The sequence below is a fragment of the Battus philenor genome, unplaced genomic scaffold (assembly GCF_028537555.1).
Source record: "Battus philenor isolate CCGP_79_NKW_IND1 unplaced genomic scaffold, ilBatPhil1.0.hap1 SCAF_15, whole genome shotgun sequence".
Classification (NCBI taxonomy): domain Eukaryota; kingdom Metazoa; phylum Arthropoda; class Insecta; order Lepidoptera; family Papilionidae; genus Battus; species Battus philenor.
In genome coordinates this window covers 8,935,599-8,959,157 of record NW_027181677.1, presented here as the reverse complement: position 1 = coordinate 8,959,157, position 23,559 = coordinate 8,935,599, and the positions used below count along the sequence as shown (strand labels likewise).

Sequence of the window (23,559 nt, the reverse complement as noted above, 5' to 3'; positions counted from 1 at the left end):
ACAATAGATATAATTCAGTCCAAATAATATATCAATTTAATTTATTTCTGTCTATTGGAATGATGAATCGATTGAAACATTTGTCAAACAATTTGGCACACGATTAAATAAAATAATCGAAATAATATAGAGATTCGTTATTACAAATAAATGCTTCTCGATGATTACATCGATTGGACGATTTTAATATAAGACAACTTATTTACAATAATTACATCCTTTCATAAACTACATCACCCATTCAAAATATAGTTTCGTTATTAGGGCGTTAGGAGAATAGTACAAGTAAAGTGACAGTATATATTAATTATAGTTACTGTGTTATATCAAATCAACACCTACTTACGTACATAACACAGCGATGTACATAAATAAATTAATTTCAATGTCTGCTAAAAATAAAAATTTTAATAAATTATAATGTAGCATTCAAATTATAATAAGATACAGCTTGAATTAAACTAAAAAAATTTAAATGTAATCTCTTCAGTACAGAAATAAAAAATAATTAGTAATCACTTACAATACTGAGGTGCCTTTACAGAATATATAAAAAAATATGTGCGTGTTTGTCTACGCAAATTTATCGAGTATTAAAAATAGAGAGTAAAGATTTATACAAGGAAGAGGTAGAAACTAATGTGACAACATATTTACACCTAAAAATGTCGGTTGACAAAGTTAAAGAAAGCGTGAAGAGGGGACGCAAACATAATATACAACGTTTGATCAATAATTTGACTTAATATTATTATGCTTTATATATAAAAATAACTTTCACAGAAAAGCATAAATATTAAGACTTTGTGACAATGAGTATGTTCGGAACATTTTAGTGCGATATAAATAAATGTTAATTGTTATATAAGCCGCTCAGAGGCCAATGCGGTTAAGTCCATTTTTTTATTTGCTCGTTTTTGGAAATTTTGATGAAATAAATAATAATCTTCTTAGTTAGACAATCCATTTTTAACAGTTTCTATATATATTGTACAATAATTACAGAAGCCATTGTGAACAAGTCCAAATTTTATTGATATTTTTTCACATAAACTTTGAAATACAAATTAAATTATTCTTCTTCTCTCGATAATTGTTGGTAACACGGAAAACAAGAAATTAATTGCAAACGTTACAATAATTTCTTATCTTTTTCAGCTGCCAAAAGGTTAAGATGCTATCATTATTTCAATAAATACTTACGATTTTATTTATACATCCTGTACATATCTTGTTTTTTGCAGAGTTTATTTTTCTAATTAAATTATTAAACCCAGAATTTTAACAACTAATGTATCAAAAATCATTAATTTTCTCAATATTTGTGTTTTGATCTTAACCGCATTGGCTTCTGTGCGGCTCGTATATTTCCAGGCACCTCAGTAAATATGAATATTGTATAAATACATTATTAGTGCGTATATATGTCTAATCGTTGTTACAGAATTAATTATTAACAGGAATAAAATCCAAAAATATACTAACCTACAATAGTTATATAAACAACGTTATTTAGAATGTATTAACGGCAATTCCATACGATGCGGCTAAAGACGATATGTGCTAAATATTATTCTCGTTCAAATTCCTATTATCAATATTTATAACAATTAATTTGAAACAACAATTACATTCACCTGAGTTATGTTTTATAAAAATTATTACGGCATGACTAAAATTAACAAATAATCGAAACAATCTTAAATGTCTGTTATAGTAATAAAATTAAAAACTACAAATATTGTCGATTGTTTTCAAACAGCGTAACGGAGATATTTTTATTTTACAAATGCGTTGAAACATAAGCTATAAAGATTCTTATGCCATTTTAAGAATGCAGTAACATATAAATGTCATAAATAAACTCGTAATAATAAAAGTTTGTTAAAGTGTATTGTCTGAATTATTGAGAATCTATAGAATACGTGAATATAAAATTACCTGTGTTACATGTTTTCAACTAAATCGATATTAATAGATGTAAATAATGAAAGTCGTACATATATGTGTATTATAGTCCATAGATTACTAAAAAAAACCCGAAACTAAATTTATAGTAAACAAGTTACGGGATCATCATACCTATCACTGGCAGTATAGTATAAATCTCCGAAGCTACACAACAGATTATTAAGTAATACTTTACATAGGCATAGGCTAAATATAAGAGCTATAAGAGTATGTGGCAAATAAAGGGCGGACTGGCAATAAATATGGCACGGGCGAGTGCCTCTCCTCTTAGCTGATAATAAAGACCAGATATCGGATATTCGAATGCATGTAAAGTTCATTATTATACGCAGATTTATTTTGTATATACGATCTTTTAAGTTTAAAGTGTAGAAGATTTTTTTTAAAATTATCTGCATGTTTGAATGGACATATATACTGAAAATAGTTGCTTTCGGTAATTTATCTATTACACTCATTGAAACCGACTCCATGATTTCTTAGCACATAAATTAGGCAAACAATGGATTCGAATATCCGATCCTTAGTAATGAAGATATTAAATATATGAAGCAAATTTATTCAGAATTAGCACCGTAAATTTCCTACACAATATATAAAATAAAAAAGAAAATAATATGAAAAATAAATTGTAGAAAAAGGTTAACAGATATTCTTGAAATCACAAAGATTTTTATATTGGTTTTACGTAAACGTTTCATTGGGTAGTTAATTATCATTGTAAATGCTCAGTACGTATTCAAAGAATATAATCTTAAAGAATGGACAGGCACTTGTACGGTTATTTAATATATACGACCCTGTACAATGATTGCTAATTATAAACAAGTAAAAGGTGATATATTGGGCTTATATTACCCAAAACAGGTTAGAGATACACTGCCGTTCATTACTTATCACTTGGTATTACTATTGCTTTTTAATTATTAACTTTAAATATAATCTCAAAGAATATATAACAGATTAAAATTGAATTAAAACGGCTTAGAAGTATACAGGGCAATTAAATACAATAAAAGATTAAAGCAAACGAAAATATGTTGTGATTTTTAATATTTATACTGGTGTTAGTTTTCTTTTATAATCTCTCATTAATATCGGGGGTTCAACGAATAGAGTATTTCCTGAAAATATCATATTGCAACGGCAAACACTCAATGGCGATGTAGAGTAATTTTTAAGTTCGTTTAATAAAATATAATATGTCTTTTTACGTAAACTAAAATACGTATGTGCTAAAAAAATAAAAAAAATAATAGGCATGTTATTTCTTATTAATCTATTATTTACTTCCCTAGAGTGTTGCCAGTTACTAATCTCAGATAATATTCAAATGGAATTATTTTAATAATTTGTTAAGTTAAGCATTCTCTGGCAATAAAAATTACGCGTCAAATGGAATAAAAGAGCCACACGAATACGCTTTCAAACTTGAAAATAAGGTCAAATTCACTTCACAACATCGAGAAATAGTTTGAGCAACTTTGAATGGATACAAAATCTAATAGCATTCATTCTCTACCTTCGTATTGTCAACAATTCACAGGACCTCGTGTGTCGTTACATCTAATTATAATATTTCTGATATAGGAATAAGTAATAAAATCTGATATCTAATGACAGGGGAAGACTTTTATGGTCTATCGTTGTTGATCTGAAATATAAAAAATTTAAATATATAGTAAGAATTAGAAACTAATAATACAACATTTTTACAGCTATTAAACGTAGTATTTTTTTAAAATCTAATTGTTCACATAAAAATGTAATTAACATGTTGCACTGCTAGATATTGTGACCCGTGAAAATATAGTGTAAATATTTCATCCCGTTATAAGACCGCCAATGCAAAATTATCAAAAACATTTTCATTAAAAAACTAAACACTATAACGTATTTTAAATTGCGACTTTATGCTGGTAAATCAATATGTATATAAAAGACAGAGCTCAGAGAAATTGGCAAGAAGTGGCACTGGGCAAGCCACATAGCGCGCAGAACTGATAGCCGATCGGGCTTTCGGGTACTAGAGTACAGACCGTAGACTGGCCAGCCCAGCAGTCGTCGGAAGACGCTGGATATAGGTCCTTTTTTTCTTGCTTATAATCATTGGAATATTTGATATTATACTGTTTCTCTTTACAGATTACGAATCTAAAAAATGATTCTAGACTTAACTTTAAAAATTTTATTACAAAGCTGTAGGCTTTTAATGGAGAGGGCTATGCAATGAGCTTCGGTGTGAGTTCGATGACGAACAAGGTTACCGACATAGCTGGAATAATTGCTCGCTTGAAGTGGCAGCGCACATCGCTCGTGCAACCTATGGCCGTTGGGGCCTCGAGTAGCGAACACAACAATGTAGATGCGGCGTGGCCCCCAACTACATAAACCGACTATATAGGTCACTTTATAGCATTCATCGGCAGATTTTTATATTTAGAAATTTTCAACAACTATACTTACAATAGTAGTGCGTGGACTAGCTAGGCGGGCTGCGTGCGTTGTGGCGCGCCTGCCACTTGAAGTCCACCTGCATGAGCCACTGCTGGCCCCGGGAGCGAGTGCATGTTCTAAGCACGGGCTTCCATACGTCAGAGGAGTCCGGCTTGTCCAGACACATACCTGTGTTCGTGTGTTTTATGGTTCGCGTCTGAAAACACGCATACACCGAATTATATTTATGGGATACAGAATGTTGTCGTACAAGTACAAATAACGTACAAGGGTTAATTGATGGATATCAGCTATTCCAAAAATTCATAAATTTGTATAAATGAATACTTTAATAAAGATAAAATGAATTTTACGATAGAAAACCGCAACTCTTCTATCAATAATAGGAGAAAACTAAGCCTGGTAAGTAGCGGCAGTGTAATTGCGTGTAATTTACTCGACAAGATACTCGAAGCGTTTATTTTAAATACTTTACTATGTAGGTTGCACAACTCTAGAGCTCTTACAGTCTAGATAATTTATTTAATAAGGTTTTATAAAACTAAGTTCGAAAACGATATATATGTTCATTTATCTTATTTATGTGTACGTATATAGTCTGCAAAATATTGTAATAGTGTGTAATGTATGCAATGTCACAATATATTTTATTCTATGCTTTGAGTTATTCTACATTGAATTTAATGACTAATTAAAATGCAGTTACACATAATGGGCAGTGGCAGCTCAGCGGTAGTAGACTGAAACTTTCTATCGTAGATCGCGGGTTCGATTCCTCGGAAACTTATACAACTATGTCATCAATCATATGGAATTGCCGTTGCTTACAAGCAAGTTTCAGCAGCGTCCTCTGCGTACCATAATACTAAATTCCGATCGCAGATCCGGGTACCAAGTTCTTATGGTATATCCCCCATAGATATCTTAGGGGGAGGCCTATATGACGACATATACTTAAATTTTACTCTTTTATGTACCATAAAGTTTAAATGACAAACTTTTTGTTGCACAACAATAGTTCCTAATTATCAATACAGTTCGAATTGAGCCCGTCTGATGTGGCGTAAATTACTGAAGAGACGTATCATTTATCATCACTAGAAAGTAGTTGTTTTATACACTTTCTATTACAGAATAAAATAAACATCGAAAACAAATGGAGGAAATCACTTAAGCAGAGATTATTTTGTAAAATATAATCAAGCATAGATAATCTTTTATTGGCTTTGTTTCGAATCGCTTTTAAAAGTTTATACATACAATTTCTGGCCTCATCATACAATTAGAAAGTAAATGGTTGGTGCGAAAGATAAATGATTAAATTAGTTAAATATTAAACGATAATACTAAGACATAAATCACAAGATATAGTATGAATTATACGGATCTGTTTTGGAAGGATGAAAGTAAATATGAGCCCAGAGAATTGGCAAGTTGGAGTGACAGAAGTCAGGCCCCATGACCTCTGGGTCGTAAGATTCTGGAGTGGAGAACGGACCAGCAAACGCCAGTTAGGACGTCCACCCTAGGAGTTGGACAGACGACCTTGCTAAAGTCGCGGGATTCAGGTCCAGGCGGCTTCTAACCAATCCTTTTGTTTCTATGGAAGAAACCTTTAGGCAGGAGTTGGAGTTATACGGCTAACGGTATATCTCTTTAACAATTACGTAAAAAGTACAGTAACATAAAGTTACACACAAAATACTTAAATTAAGAACCCTTTTGCAAAACAAATATAAATCTTAATACTTTTTTGAGCAACCTGGTTTTAAAGGTATTAAGGAAATCGAAATAACTAAAAAACAAAGTGAACTACGTTGCAAGACAAAGTTTTCTTTAAAATCCAAATGAAAGTAACGCTGGATCAGCTAATCCATCCATTTTTCACTTCAACGGATATCTCGAGCAAGAAAAACTTTCTGTTCTGTATGCTCTCTATATACATATACTGCACTACTTAGGGTGATTGGTTATCGGTGTGAATGCATAGCTTATTTGCTGTCAATTAAGGTTAAATACACCCTACCTAAAATTTTTAAGAAGTAATAAATAACAAAATAGTAAAAAAAAGCCTTTTTAAAATTTCGATTACTACATACTCGTATAAAAAAATATTTTTTACTATCTAGAAAAAACAAGTTATTATGTAAGTATTTCAGAGTAATCACTTCATAACGGTTGATTGGAAATGGATGTTAAAGCTGTTTGTTGATAAAACACAATACATTTAATCCTTTAAAGATTTATACCCAATCACCTGTTATATAACAAAATAAACTGTAAAAATCATCTGTTTTAGTAATAAATATAGCCCACCTTGGTATCATATGTCCATTCTTGGTTTCCTCGCATACCGTGACACCGAATTAGCTTCACAGGCCCCCGTGGATGCGCCGCGTCAAGGCAGTTATCGTCAGACATTATTTGTTTGCGTTTAGTATATGCAAATACTTGATTGCCACCCATACCGTGGCAGTAACCCATTCCCAACGGCTGACCTGCTTTCCCGCCCATCGTGTCAAGGCAATTTGACGTCTCCGCGTTACGGATCTAAAGAAGAGATGAAAAATTCTTTCGTTATTGCTCAATTGTGACCGCTACGAAAAAGTTCAACAGGTCACGCTATTACATCGATGTATACAGTCGATGACCTGCACAGTTTAACTGTAAAACTTCTAGCAATATTATCGAAGCATTCTTTCCACTTAGTATAAACCCAGCTCTTTTTTTATACGATACATACTTTAGTCGAAAAAGCATATAAAAAATCTTGTAAAATACATTTATTCGTATCATTAATTTGCAGACAATTTTAATAATGCAATCCATATTACATAAATATTTATAAAACGAATTCATTTTTATTATAAAAAAAATTAAGTTAATGTACTGGATGAAAATGAAAATTCAATCCATAAGTACAAAATATAAAAGTACAAAAAACTATTCGGCGTATTTCATAACTAAAACTAGGCGTTAAGGTATTCTCTCAATTGTATTTAGTTGTCATTATCAAAATTGAAATTATAAAAAAATTGACATTCGTGATTATGCTTAATGGTGAGCCGCGTTGTTGAAAACTCGTGTAAAAAGAGTTGGGTGTATTCATAAATATATAACAAGCCATAACATTTTAATCTTAAAACAATTTTCTGCTATGACATATTTATAATGAATCTTAATAAAATTTTCACATTTTTTCGAAGTTAACAAATTTAATACATATTATTTGTGTATAGGTAATAATATATCGACTACAACAAAACAGATTCATTTCCAAAAAAAAAATATTGGATAATAAATAATTGGGTCAAGGCCAGAACGTGGTTAATTACCATACCGACTTTACCATAAATCTGATAGCGTCTCTCGTAAATCCGGTACGGAATGTAAACCAGCTTCGGTGACTTTTAAGAGGCAATTTAAATTTATTATTTTTTTTTGATATTTGATTTATTTTAATGTCACTACAGCTATATTCGTGGAATAATATACCGCTCTCCTACCGCACGTATTAATAAGTGTATTTGTGTGGGCATCAACAACTGTATAGAAATTTAAGGGTGCGTTTACATGGGAACTTTTTAAAAGGTGCACAAATAACAATTTACCTTTTAAAATTGTATTTGCAAAGCGGAACAGATGAAAAGAAATAAGAAACATTATTGTTTTTACCTAAATGATTTAAATAAAAACATGATTTTTTATTCATTGTTACCTAAATAGTTTTCAGTTGATTTCCATTAATAATAAAATTTTTAATCGCTGCTTTCAGTTATACGACCTCTACATGTTTAATACAAATTTCAAAAAGCCATTTGCAAATTTTGTCATCGTGATTCAGTAAATGAAATGATATGGTATTTAAACCCATATTTAATCTATACCAACCGCACTTATAATATAGACTTAAAATTATGCTCAAGTAATGAAATATGTAGTGCATTTTCTGGTATTAACTCTGCCCAGTGAATAAAGTATAGATAACATGACAAAAAAGTGAAAATAACAATCACTCACCTCTCCCAGGAAATAGTAGTCCAGAGGCATTTGACTCTCCGGATAGATGTTCTCCAAGTACCATCTAAAGCTCTTGCATTTGAGCCTTTGTCTTAACGCCTTGCGCTCGGTGACGTCACCGACAGGCACGTTCAATGCGCCTACTCGAAATAACATGATATTGTAAGGAAAATAAATACTACTTAATCGAAACAGATAATTATACTGCGAATCTTTATTGCATGCCTTTCGATAGCAACTAAATTAATTCCTTTTATCGTATTATTATGCTTCTAAAATAAAGTCTAAGAAATAATATCTGACATTAAGAGAATTTTTAATAGTAATAAAAACGAGTATAGAAACTTGGTAAAAAATAATGATTTTATTACATGCATTTTTTTTGCATTGACCACTAAGGTAATAAAACCATGCCAAACGCAAGCTACATACATTAATAAACATAAATTGGATTAATTATCATAATTATAAAGGTATACATATTAAATATTACCATTTGTCTAAACACGAATTTAATGTCAACTGTGTAAATAATTTTAAATGCAAAATGCATATTACGTTGTAATAAAAAATAGCAGAAACTGGTGTGATTAAAAGAAAAAAAAGTAATAATTATTTTCCTCTCAACTTATTACTGCAAAATTTACTATCATTTTACACCTTTGCTCTTAGAGGCAGCAAGCGAGATGTTTTATATGTACAATCCGGTAAATAAAACATGGCCTCAAAACTTTTCATACGTAATGTCTGTTAAAATAATAGAGTTGTAATTTCATAAGTTTTTAAACAAAATAATTAAGAAGCCACTTAATTAAAAAAAAAAACTACAAAAGAAAACTGAGAATCAGCAGCAGTTTTAATGTCTATTTATGTAAATAATTGACGTGACTATAAATAATAACAAAAATTTAAGATAAGAGATGATAAAATTTAACAAAGATGTTATACTTTATAACTTATTCATGTGTTAGATTTAAAACACTTGAAACCAGCATGCTGTCTTGTTATATAAAAATCAGAAGTAAAACAGCCAAAATAATTTGAAGCAGAAAAATCAAATTTAGAAGCAAGGTGCGCGGATGGACCTGGATTGATATTGTAGTAGAAATGCTTCCAGTCGTCGAGCCACACCTCGGCGAGGCGGGCGTTGTTGTGGTTGACCACGCGGCCCGTGCCGCCGGGGAACGTGTACGGCGTGGTCTTGCGGAACACGTGGCCAACGTGAGAGCACGGCGCGATCTCGAGCGACCCGCCGCACATCCACACCTGCCCCGCCCATCCACGTCACTCGCAACGCACGCGTTAGCCACGATTTAATTTTTTTTTTTGAACGGACTCACTACTGCCTAATTGGCATTTTACCCCTTTCAGTATGATCGTCGCCTATACACGACATACCCGCGACACGTTTACGGACGTCGCTTGTAGACGACATCCGCACGTCGACCTGTATGTACGAACGTGGGCTATAGACACATCCGCATGTCGACCTGTGTGTTGAGGGTTACCTATATAATTTTAGTATGTATAGATATTAATCCTTTTATTCTAAAAACATTTTTAATAATTTATTGTATATGTTGGTTACAAAACCCAAAGTACAACTACCCATAAAATAAAAAATAAAACTAACAGACAGTAAAATGAATGTGTCCTTCATACTGATAATATTAACACATGACAAAATATTATAGTAAAAAATCCAATTATTATAATTTCAAATTCAATTACCACAACTATAGATATGTGTAATCAAATTAAAGGACGAGTGATGACGGTTAATATGTAACAAAACATAGCTAAGAATAATAAAATTTAAAGTTGTCTCAACCCTTCGTTTATTAGCCCAAATTGTTAGCATTCATAATTGTTAAAACGACTGTTCAAATAATACATACAATGTATGTGCTTGAATAATTCAAAAACAGCTGTCACGTTCAAGTCCGATGTCCTATAAACCGGGCTAACGTCGACGTTGCGAGTTACGTAAATCCCATTACCTCGACCATGTTATGCAAAAACATTCACCGGTTTATCATCAAAAAAATTAAGTCAATTTTATTCAAATTTATTCAACAAGGTATCTAATAATATGCAATATAATACACCTACGTTCAAATGCACTTTAAACATACCCCGCGAAAAGCCCAGTTGACTATATCGAGTTTTATGAAACATATCTCAATATTGATATAACAAGCTACAATATTTGTTATTATAGAACCAAAATCAATAGTTTTATAAAGACAATCGTCCTAGTGTCTTTAGGTAAGTTAACCGGGCCAAGCTGGTCTAAATACGTCTCCAATAGGTGATATAACGCGACATCAGTCAAGTTTTAGGTTAAATTTACGTTTGTTTCTATTTTTAGTTAAACTAGTTACCACCGAGACCTAAGGCAGACAAAGTAAATTGAAGGACAGTCTGTAAATACACCCAACTTTTTTTTAAACGTAGATACGTTCCTTAGAAAATTCTAAAATAATAATGTGACTTATGATAAGGTTTTTGTACTCTTTAATTTTAGGATGAAGTTTTATACATGTCAATCCTATCGATCGCAATGTATTTTTTTTAGTGCACAGTAAATATTTAAATTAGGATTAAAAATAAATTTTGGCAGCTATCCATCGCTACTTGACAAGCGTACACAACAGTAGATATGTCATACATCTAGCATAGCTTTTTGCTTTGGATTTGTGTTAAAAAGGCTGCTGTTAGCTGCTGTTTTTTTGATTTATCAACTGGCTTATATAATTCGTGGTATCCATCTACACTAGTGTTTCTCAAAGTAGGTCTCGCAGTCCATACACGGGCTATTTCATTACTAGTTGGCAATATTAAAATTATGTATGTTAAATAGGGCGGCATAAAAATTTTAAAAAGGCTACAACATAAAAATTAATTACGTTGAAATTTTAAAGCACGCTCTATGTAAAATTAAAAAAATTAAGAGTTTTTGCCAGAAAAAAAAAATTGTGTGTAAAAAAGTTTGGGGGTAAATATATGTTACAAATTGTATCTATGAAAACCTCACATTTAAAGCGATCTAAGTTTATGTGAAATTATAACTTGACGTGCTTCACGGTCGTGTAAGCGATTAGATACCTTGAAGAATCGGTTAAAATCTCAAATGTATCATCTTAATGTTTATTACGTTTAAGTGGAACAATACACCGGTGATGTTTAATGATGACGCAAGGCATTGTTAGCTGCTCAATATCGTCAGAAGCTAAATGATTAAAATAGGTTAAACAAACACAGTAAAATTATGACATATAAACATATTGTTATTTTCTAAATACCTTCATTTTGTATGCAATATGATTATGCGAACATTTTATCAGTTTATGTTATAGTTTATATATATTCATTTTTATATAAGTTTCTATAGCCATATTGCTACAAAGAAATGTTATAGTTTAAGACATCAATACGTTAATTAAGGTTAGGTAGGCGTTAGTTGAACAGTGGCGTCGTCGATAAGTCGGATTGACAATAAAACAATTATGTTATTCATTTAAATTCTATTAAGCCATGATGAGTAGAGCTGTGGCAAAGTTATTTTTTTAATGTTTGCAACACTATAATGGTGTTTTAGTAATATAATTTTCTTTTCTATAATCTTATAAACATCTATTATTCTTTCCGAAGAAAACGTTTTCTCTAAATTATCTTTTAAACTTCGATTTTTTTAAAAAAAAAAACTATTTATTATTCATGGAACTGCACATAAACATATATATAATAAAAATAAATAAAAAAACAAGTTAATTTTAGTTTTAAATTTCAACTTAACGTGTTAATATTCAAGCTTATTTGCCACAGCTCTTTACGCGATAAGAATTGCTGTGGATACGAAATAATTTATAAATTATCCTTAAGGAATTAAAATAATTATCGAAAACACTTCATTGCTTCTGCATTACGAAGAAGCCTGAGAATTTAAAAAAATAAAACAAGAAAAAGTGTAATAGTAAAAAGATAAAAAAAGGAAAAACATAATTGCCTTGTGAAAATATGAAATCCTGTAAAAATACAAGTATAAAAGTTATAAATTATTAAATGAAGAAAAAAAAACACAAAAAAGAAAAATAGCGGAATTAGCATGCAAGTAATAAAACAATATGCAGCCGCAATGCCGATTACCTGATGTTAAAAAGCTTGACGTCACCTCAAATGTTAATGACATGTTCACAAAACGACCGCATTACTTTCATGTTATCCCAAGCCACAACAATACTTTATCAGAGTACCATAGACCACCGTCATTTTGCTTATACGATCTTTAAAATATATACCACCGCTTACTCTTATAAATCTCGTGTTACGATCAAATATTCAGTTAACATCATAAAAATTTGAATACGATTAACATAGTTCATTCAAAAGTAGAATATATTGGGAAAGTATCAAAACAAATATTAAAAATGGAAGCAAAACTACTCATCATCATCAACTTCATCCCTCTAAGATCGCCACAATCACTGGTGTAGCACTGCCCGTATCCAGCGACATCCCGCGTACTTGATTGAGTCGTGACTCCATCTAGAGAGGGTCTAGCCACGTCGCATCTAGCAGTTCGTAATCGCCACTCGAGAAACTTTCGGTCCCAACTGGCCGCCATTTCTGTTAAGGTGTCAAAGCGAAGCTCCTTTCATAACCCTATCCATTGCTCTTTGGGTGACAATGAGCGTTCTTAGACCCACGAGCACGTCTTAAATATATGTCATAACCGGCAATAAGCGCTGCTCCAAGACTTTCTTCTCTAGACAATGCAGTATTTTAGCGAGAAGCTGTTTCGAAGTGAAACTAATATGACATATAAACTGAATATGATATAATAATGATAATATTGTTACGATTAATTTCGCGTGTGGAAACAAAAACAAAATGTAGGCGGTCAAGGCACGCAAGAGTCCAAGTTTCGAACCTGGGTTCATGGCGTAATAGAACTCTCCCCACTCGTCCATCCAGACTTCGGCAACCCGGGCCGCGTTGTGCAGCACGACATTCTGAACGCCGCCGGGGAACGAGTACGGCGACTTGTCGCGGAACACGTGGCCAACGTGGGAACACGGCACAATCTCCAGCCGACCTCCGCACTGCCACACCTTATACCCACACCACACGTTAGGGCACAATACAGCCCATCATTACCCTCAAACACAGAAGTTGCCAGACTTTTTTCACATTAAAAATTCAGCAGGTTTTTACCAGATCGTTTTAAATTGACTTAGAAAAAAAAATTATCAATACTTTCTGTGACTACTTCTTACAGATAAATTCGAAACATTTTTTCAACATTTTTTCTCATAGAACATTTTTCAAATTCAGACGGTTCCGGTGTACTCTCTACAGCTATATTTCTGCCATACTTTTAAAACTTGACAAACATAAGATTAGATCTATGAAAAATTGCGCTGATGGTAGCGTTTTGCAAGTCTTGACATAGACTGAATATGCTAGTTTTTACAAGTAACAGTCGCTGAACTTCTTCAAAATCTGCCTACTTTGAAGTTCAGCCAACATTTTAGTTGTTCATTATCGAAAGCAGATACATTTTCGTGGAACGAAATTGTGGATCACCATTTTTTTGCCACGCCAATGTGGTCTACATTGGATTACATTTTTACTTGGTATTCCACCTGGACCACTAAGAAAAAAAAGTTTTAACCCTCCTACAGTCACAATCGATACGTTAAATAAACATTTTTATTTTGCATATAAATCTCGATGTCTTAAAGTCATCATTTACCATCAATATATTCGTCACGTTCATCACTGTTTCTATCTAATTTTCTAATAAAGAAATTAATTAAATATCTCTGTTCATAACTTATGTCTTATTACAGATTAATATTTTGGTTGAATAATAAACGTATATCCGATTGAATTTACATACTAAAAATCAAATTAAGATATGACGTCTGATTAAAATTTTGTATCATAGGGTATATCCAATTGTATCAAATGTCTATAAATTATCAAGTCTTCAAAATATCATTAAATGGTTTGATAATAAGTTACAATGCATACGATACCCGGAAACTCATTTCTAGGTTCTCTCCGCCCCAGATGTCCATGCCCTCGTCGTAGGAGCCGATTTTGTAGAAGTATTCACGATCGATAGCGAATAAACCACCTGCCATTGTGGGAGTGCGTAAAGGTGCGGTGCGGTCACCACCGCGTCGCGACATCTCTCGTTCTGGTACCCGGTACCTAGGACGTAATAAAAATCAGAAGTTATTGGTGGCGTTCAAACAGAAAAAATAAATTAATGTAAGATATTTTACAGTGATATTTCATACAGGTTGATTGTATAGATGTTTATCATTAAAGCTTGCAGGCTATATTCACCCCTTTTACACCTATAACTCATCAAAGAAATTTCGATCAATGTTGCTTAAAATTTAGTAGGAATATTTCTTTCATCGAGTAATGAGCCGTAGAGATGAGATTTTACAAAATTTCACACGCAAGTGGGTAGATGTGGCATTTACTATAACGCGTATTTTATAACTATGGCTCTTATAGGTATAAAAACTTGACCGCAATACATTTTGGTATCTTAAAAATTACCAAAAATGGATTATTATGAAATCATACTAACAAAAGGTAGTGCGGGCCACGTAAAGCGGGCGGCCAGTAGCTAGTTCTATGTAAATAAAAGTAAGTCGCAAAATTAAGCGGAAAAACTCGAGAACGGCTTGGGTTCTTCTGGTAAGAAAACAATAAATATTTCGGAAGATTTAACTAAACAAAACTTAAGTTTTTCAAAACAAACCACAGAGTAAATTAAAACAATCCCAATGTGTCAAAGTGAAGTGACTGTAAAAGGCCAATAATTTTTAACAGTATAGTTTCCAGCTATTTTGAAATTTAAAATTATAAAACGCAAAGTTATCGGCATGTGTGTCACGTAAAAAGTAAGGTTCAAAATATTCCGTTATATCTAAACAACAAAGCAATTTCATGGAGCTTTATCATTCTTATCAGATAAATTTATCTATATTTAAACACCTATAAATGTTAAATAAACATTTCATTTACTTATGCTGTTCTTTATTTTATTCAAATCAGATGTTTTGCACAACTTATGATAGTGATGTCACCGTATCTAATAAGATTATAATGGACCATCGAAGAGAATGGTCTGATTCACATTTCGAAATTTTTATTTGTACTTTGGTTACATATACAGCTCTTTAAATATTTTTGTAAGCTTGTGAAAGAAAGAGATGAGATTAGAGGTCGTCAACTACTGTAAAAACATTTAAAGATTAAATTCAGCTTCTTTTTTATAAGTTGTACATTTTTTTCGTTGACGAAACGTGTCATCACAATTTCTTTGTTGGCGGCAATATTTTTTTGACAAACAGTATTCATACATTAAATAAGTATCAATTCAAGAATAATTATTAATTAATATCAATAATTATTACATTATACAAAACATAAAAGCAAAAGATCATATTCGTACCGGGCAAACAGATAACACGTACCCTTAACTTATTATTATTAAAAATGTGTCAAGTTGTGTTTTGTGTTGTATTCCTCATACTAAATAAGTCCCGCGAATATGGTATAGTAATTAGAAACTTCTTAGTGAAGCTTCAAACAGGCGGGGCGTTTTAACAACTTTTAAAGACTATTTTAAAGTTTATTCATACATCACGATTTATTTAATGACGCTATTCACGGTAATAGCATAAAATGTATGTGATGTTATAACAAGTTTATGTAGTAACAATTTTATTAAGTGAGAAATACTTTTCTAATGATTGATTCTTCTTAAATGAAAGTATAATTTTTTTTCGCCGAGAAAACGTGAACAATGAAGTATAATTATGTAACCAAAACAGATTACTTTAACAATGACCAACCTTGAAACGTCGAGCTGTGATCGTTTGCCGGTAACCTTTACAAGCCAATAATGCTTTTATTCTTTTAGTTTTATTGATTTTTCTACAACTAGCTATAAGTCTCTTAAACTGTTATATTTAATATCTGTTTCAAATAAGATTTAATAAGTCACGGTAATTAAAACGTACGAATTAATATACATACTATTAGTCATCAAGTTGTTCGACATACATTTGTTGTGAAGTAAAAAGTATTATTATCACAGATCGGGTATTCTAACCCATATTCACCTAAAATTCAAGTGTTAGTTTAATATGGAAAACACTTGTTATGAAAAAATCTCGGGATGCAATTTACCTTAACTTCATCTGCTTGTGTGAGACAGATTTTAAATATAGTGTTTTTGTTAAATTATCTAATGGCACTAATTGTAATGTGATTCTTCCACGGTGGGCTTCATCGCCAACCTCACAGGGATTTCTCTACGAGGTCGAATGAGGAATGAGGACATTCGTAGACGAACAAAAATAACCGACATAGCCCAACGAATTGACAAGTATAAGTGGCAGTAAGCAGATCACATAGCTTACAGAACTAATTGCCGTTGGGACCTTCTGGTGTCGAGACCAAGGTCCGGCAAGCGCAGAGTAGGATGTCCACTCACAATCTAATATATAAAATTCTCGTGTCACGGTGTTCGAACTTGAACTCCTCTGAAACGGCTTGACCGATTTTTACCAAATTTTGTATGCGTATTTAGTAGGTCTGAGAATCGGCTACTACTACTATTTTTCATACCCCTAAGTGATAAGGGTTGTTCACCCTTAAAAAATTTTTTTTTATTTTTTTAACGAAATTTTTTGTTTTTATTTTTTTATGATACAACATACAAAAATACATACAACCCTAAATTTTCACCCCTCTACGATCAACCCTTATTTTTAAATTGAAAATTTATTTGTTACCGTTGTTTATAATATGTATTATAAGTTATTTATTATAAGTATGTATGTTATATACATATGTATGTATGTTTGAATATATATACATATATATATATACATACATATATATATATACATACATATATATATATATATATATATATATATATATATATATATATATATAGATGTTTTGTACACTTTAACTACCCATTATTTATACTTCTACCTTTTCCATATTATGGTTGTCTGTAAAAGACTGCTTTGTGTGATAACACCGCCCATTGTACTTTTTTGTACTGTTTTGTATATTATTATGAAACTATTTAAATGTATCCCAGCGTATACAATAAACAATATTAAATAAGTATCTTTATCAATTTTAACATTCAACATTTGTAGAAATTAAGAAAAGCTATCTCTGGAAATAATATCTGTCGTAATATTTAATCAGAAAAAAAAATATTAAAACAAAAAGCATGAATTGTATGATAAAGAAATTTTCAAGTGTGTCTGATATTTAGCCCTAATATAAATTAATAACCTTAATGAAAAACAAATCAGTGACTGAACTTATATGAACAAGTTCAGCAGGTTCTTTCTGTCAAAAAGCTGTGTTATATTATTATATGTTCAAACATAACCAAATATTCAATATTTTGTTTTTGCGATTACCATATAAACATTGCCTTTTAATTTTATTCTTTTGTAGCTTCATAAATATTAGTAGTAAATTAGGTTTGCCAAATTAATTTGAAATTGATTACAAAAATTAATTTATTTTAGGAAATATATGCGTTTTCTTTGCATATAAACTGCATGGTAACAAAAACAATGTATGACTAGGCTACAAGTGAACAATGAATAATGATAAAAACTTATCTAACATGAATTCCGTAAACAAATGTATTACAGTTTATAAAGGAAATAGTGGATAAGTGGTATAGTTTTTTCCTAAGCTATCTAATTGCATATGCACTGGTACTTCCTGTTCTATTTTGCTGTAACCAACAGTTCAATACAAAGAGAAACTTATACATACCATCTAAAGTTAAGTTTCCAATTGAATCCACCCCATGTCATGTCTGATGCCTGGATATACTCGAAGGTTGTGTCAGATATTACGTCTATTATGGGACAAACTACGGTTGTTCTGTCTTCTACTATTCGAGCTAATAATGGTTCGAGCCAGCCTTCTGCATTAGCAACAAACAAATGTATATTTCATATGTGGTAAAAAATTTTAAAAAAATATGTAAAAAAAGCAGTCTAAGTTTTTGAAAAAAATATTAGCTTTAAAAATAACACATTAATCATTTACTCACTTAGTGGAATAGCATATGAGCAAACTTTTAAAAGCAAGATATGTTATTCCTGTTGCAATGTGTCACATACGAGTTTTTTTTTTAGTAATACCATTTGTCAAAATGTAAATAAAAAATTATGTTAGTACACATCAAAATTAAACCCGGACACAGCCTAAATATTTTTTCTGTCTTTAGCCCTCAATTACGTATAAAAGTCTATTAAATTTGCCTTAACATATGAAGAATAAATATAAACATTGATAATTAAGTATCAAACAAACCTGTGCATTCACAATGTGCATCTAAGAATGTAATAACATCTCCTTGCACATGTTTAGCGCCCAATAGTCTCGCCCTTATCAAGCCCGAACGATTTTCCGTTCGGAACAAACGCGTCGGAACTGGTAGTGTTTTTATGTAATCCTCTAGTTTTTTTCCCAAATGTTCTAAATCAATAAAATCCATGTTATCGTATATGTCAATGTAGAAAAGTTAGTTAAAACTGTTAAGTCTTTTTTATACATAAAACTTAAAAAAATGAGTCGGTGATTTATTAAATCGTGTCCCTATTTACGACATAAAATATTTAGTTATATCTTAAAAATACAAGGCTATTTACAGGTGTTATAAAAACAATTATTCATAGCAGATTGTTGACATTCTATACAGTGGACTATAATTGAAAAGTATACATAAAGTACAGTTGTATAAATATTATTAACATTAACGTAATTATTGATCAAATAATGTATGAAACATAACACTATTTTTAATAAGTATTATTTCTGTCCGCTATTTTAATTTCTATGTAACAATATGTGGCTTTTATTTGATTTTATGCAATTAGCCACATTATAAATATATCATAACTAGATCAATCTATCAACATCTGCGTCGTTGGATGGAGGCCGCTTACGATCGCATTGAAATGGATGCCTATTGGAAACCTATGTGGAAGGTTATGTCGAGTACTGGATGTTCTAAAACTGAAATGATGACGATGATCAACATCTCATAGTTACAATGATTATACAAGAAACAAGTATAGAATGACAGGTGTTCAGAAATAATATAATAATCTTAAATTCTGCAACAACTGAATATGCTTTAAGAAAAACTTTTTTTTAATTACCTGTAGTAGATAAAATGACATGCAAAATATTTTATGAAAAATAAATCCTATCTCAACAGATTAAGAAATATTCAAATACTATATACAAACAGAAACACTTTTTTTTTTAAATATGTGGTAACGTACCTTTTTCACTTGCATCATCCACCAATATAATCTCCTTAAGCAGTGGACGGGGTGATCTATTGATTGTGCTCCAAATAGTTCGAATAAGGGTTGTCCAGGCTTCATTGTGGAAGACAATCACGACACTGGTCGTTGGGAGTAGATTTGGATATGGTTTGTTTTTACATCTGTTGATAAGAGTTTTAATAAGAAAATATATTTTTCTCTAAAAACGAAAAGAGAATACAAGTAAAAAGGTGAGATTATAAAAAATCCTTAAAATACAAAAAAACTTTAAAATGTGTAAACACTTCTATAAATAATTATATTCTTTGTCATTGTCACAAGTCACAGGCAATATTTCAATTAATTGATTTTCTTACTTTTCAAACCTAACGTCTGTAAGTGATCTATTTAATGATATCATATCACTGGCTAACAAGTTAAACTGGTTTTCTTGAAATTTGTCTAACATAAGTTTTTCTTGTTCTATTGGAATGTTGACAGCTTTACCTGAAATTTAAAACATTGATATAGTGTGTGTATTGTATAAAATATTAAACTTAAAATGGAAATTACATGCTTACAAATTACGGTTATAAAAGCAAAATATAAAGTCTAAAAAATTAAACAAAAAATATATAAATTATGAAGTAGCAAACAGACAAAAAAGATTTTTATTTAAAACTATACTGAATATTCATTTATTAAACCATTTATGGTACATCAAAAAGACGAAAAAGAAATCACTTGTAACAGGCAAAAATATTAAGTACAAAATGCAGTCTTACCATAAAATGCTTCCCTCTTTCAGACAATTGTTGAATAGACTTGGTTAACAGGTAGAAATAAAGTGGACAGTTTCAACCAATAGCAGGCATAAATGGTTGTGAATTACAGATAACTTATGATACAAAGTACTTATAATATTCTACTAATAATTCACAGACATCATTATCAATCATCACCATCATACCAGCCGACAGACGCCTACTGCAAAACATAGCCTTTCCCAAAAATCGCCTCTTTGACTGGTCATATGACTGGCCATAACTATGTCAATAGTCCACTAAGTGGCGAATTACCCACAAAGCATCTAAATATCAACTAAATTTAATAAATATTCATATTAAGCATATATTGGTAGTAAGTATGAAAATACTATATAATTATACAGGTAAACAAGTATCAACTTTTTGTTTCATATATATCATATTTTAATTAATATAATGTATTTCACTTTATTTTTGTTTTTTAGATAATGAGAAAGACCAGAGTGTCATATGTTACTGCACATACCCATTTCTCCAGGAGAGTCATCGTGGGGCCTCACAGGAGGCACAATAGCCCATCTCTTGAGCCGAGATCTTGGATATGGTGGCAGCATTAACCCATCATCTCCAATATCTTGTTCTATTTCATTCTCCTCTAGATTAGTATCCTCATCTTCTATATTACTTTGTAATGCTGCTGCTATTGCTGCTTTTTTACCACGGAACTCTTCCTTACTCTGAAATTTTAGCTTACATTTATTTCTTTTCCCTAAAGTTCATCTTACATTACAATTTTTAATATTTAAGAACCAGGTATATAGATAACCATTTATCATAAAACATTATACCACAAAAAATCATTCAGAGTTTTATTAACTATTCAGCAATGCAATGGAAAGGTCATGTCTGGAAAATGGTTTTCCAATTTTACAAAAGGCGAAAGAATGAAATCTCAGACATTGCAGGAAAAAAACTAGGTGATTTAGGCAAAACACAGCAATAAAAATAATAATCATCAGGAGGCCTACAACCAAAGAGCCTATAAAACATTTGACTTATATTACTAAATCTAGTTAATTTTATTTTAATGATAAAAATGTATTGTTGTTCATAAGTAATAATGATAAAAACCCCATGAACCAACTAGCCAAGACCTAATAATAATAAAACTCAAGTCATATAGACTGATGTTAAATAGTATATTCTGTAAACATCTAAATTTTTTTTAAAATAAAATAACTACATTAATTTACACAAGTATATCCATCCTATCACTGCTTGATATCCAAATAAATCAAAATAGCATTTGAACACAATGAAGACATATTTTTCACACTACTATCTTAATTAATACAATAAACATTTAGACCTTAAGTTGGCAATGACACTTTCCTTTCTTATTCCACTTTCTTTTCCTTATTTTTGTGAAGAAAAAAAATAACATTTTTAACTATTTTTATTCCTTTTAAAATAAGTGTAATATATATTTTGTAGGAAATGAATACCTAAAAACTTATTTATTTAACCATAAATATTTCAAGGGATTCCCAAGCCAGATTTAGGTCAAAATTAAAAATACATTTTACAATTCTACTCATTTTCAAGCTATATACAAATAAATAAAGATTTATAGATGTTATATCTGCAAAAATTTTGTCCTGGTTTAAGTGAGCTAAAGAAATAAATACAATAAATTGACAAAAAATCTAAAATTATGGTTAAAGGATTTGACAACCCTGGCCTTAAGTATTAAGTATAACCTAGCAGTTATCGGTTTATTTTACATCTTCCTTACTTTTTTTTTAAGATATACTTCCCAATCCTAAAATTAATATGACAAAGAAAATTTTTGTAATTATTAAAAAAAAATTATGTTAAATATGCCACTTTGCCAATTATAATATGCAATGAACCACTCCTGTCAAATATTAAAATTAATGTTTTATGGATTAATATTTAATAATGAAATCCTTATAATTGTAGTACCTCTCTGATTTGGGTGTTAATTAACAACATTTTTATTTTAGACGCTTATGCTACCTAGCAAAATATTCAAAACAAACTTACTTTTACAGCAACTTCATTTGTCTTCTTACAGTCCCAACCATCACCAAAGCAATCAGAATACATGGCTAAAAGTGCTACATCCACCAGCAACCATACCAACGATGTTAATAATATGATGCGACATGTGTGTATTCTAATTTTACTTCGAAACATTTTATCTAAAGAAAATTAAAGTAAACTTTTTTAGTTTCAGTGCCACATGTCAGTTTCGACACAATTGACAATTTGACTCACCGCCGACCTGCGAAAAACAAAGGTGAAAAAACAAGCTCAGCTTAAAGATATTCCATATCGCTAACTTAGAATTTATTCACACAGCTATAGATTTATAACAGCTTGAGTTATTGAAGTAACTTTGTAAAAATTTCATTAAATTTTTGCTAAACACAATTAGACATAAGTAGGTTTAGGAATTAATGAGGCATTTAAACTGTGATATTTAAAAATGTCTTCAAATAAGAAGCAACTGAAATTCTTTTAGAAATAAATGTACCTACTTATACTATTATTTTTAAGTTTCACTGTTTGTGTATCATTAAATTTTCTATTTTATTCTATCTAAAACAAGTTCGAAGTCGACAATCGCTAAACGTATACGCAGGTATACGTCAATACGTCAAACTTTCTATCTCGAATGCCGTGTCTTGTATTTTTGGATACAAGTTTTAAAACTCTTTCCTAGTTATCATAAAATGTTAATAAAAATTACGAAACTACCCAAGAATAGTAAAATATTTTAAAATGTTTCTCAAATGCAATATAAATAAATCAAAAATGTCTAAAATTCAGAAAAGCCTTTAATTAAGATTTTATTTTTTTTTCTATCTCTAATATGCGACTAAATTATTAACTTAATAAAGTTATTGTTAATATTCAATAACTTATATTATTATTAATAACATTATTTTTCAAGTATT

The 23,559-nt window shown here is 30.8% G+C and overlaps 1 protein-coding gene across 1 annotated transcript; it reads right to left on the bottom strand.

Moving 5' to 3' along the window:
• Positions 1 to 2,073: 2,073 nt before the first annotated feature.
• On the bottom strand, positions 2,074 to 23,227 carry Pgant5 (polypeptide N-acetylgalactosaminyltransferase 5). Its single transcript, XM_068761571.1, has 13 exons — positions 23,140 to 23,227; positions 22,643 to 22,883; positions 21,102 to 21,312; positions 20,186 to 20,315; positions 19,824 to 19,990; positions 18,847 to 19,011; positions 18,301 to 18,454; positions 14,493 to 14,670; positions 13,382 to 13,562; positions 8,449 to 8,588; positions 6,745 to 6,978; positions 4,438 to 4,624; positions 2,074 to 3,625 (listed from the first exon to the last, which is right to left on the bottom strand). Exons 2-12 carry the CDS (start codon positions 22,793 to 22,795, stop codon positions 4,454 to 4,456), a joined length of 1,884 nt encoding a protein of 627 aa, XP_068617672.1. The 5' UTR covers positions 22,796 to 22,883; positions 23,140 to 23,227; the 3' UTR covers positions 2,074 to 3,625; positions 4,438 to 4,453.
• Between the last annotated feature and the right edge of the window lie 332 nt (positions 23,228 to 23,559).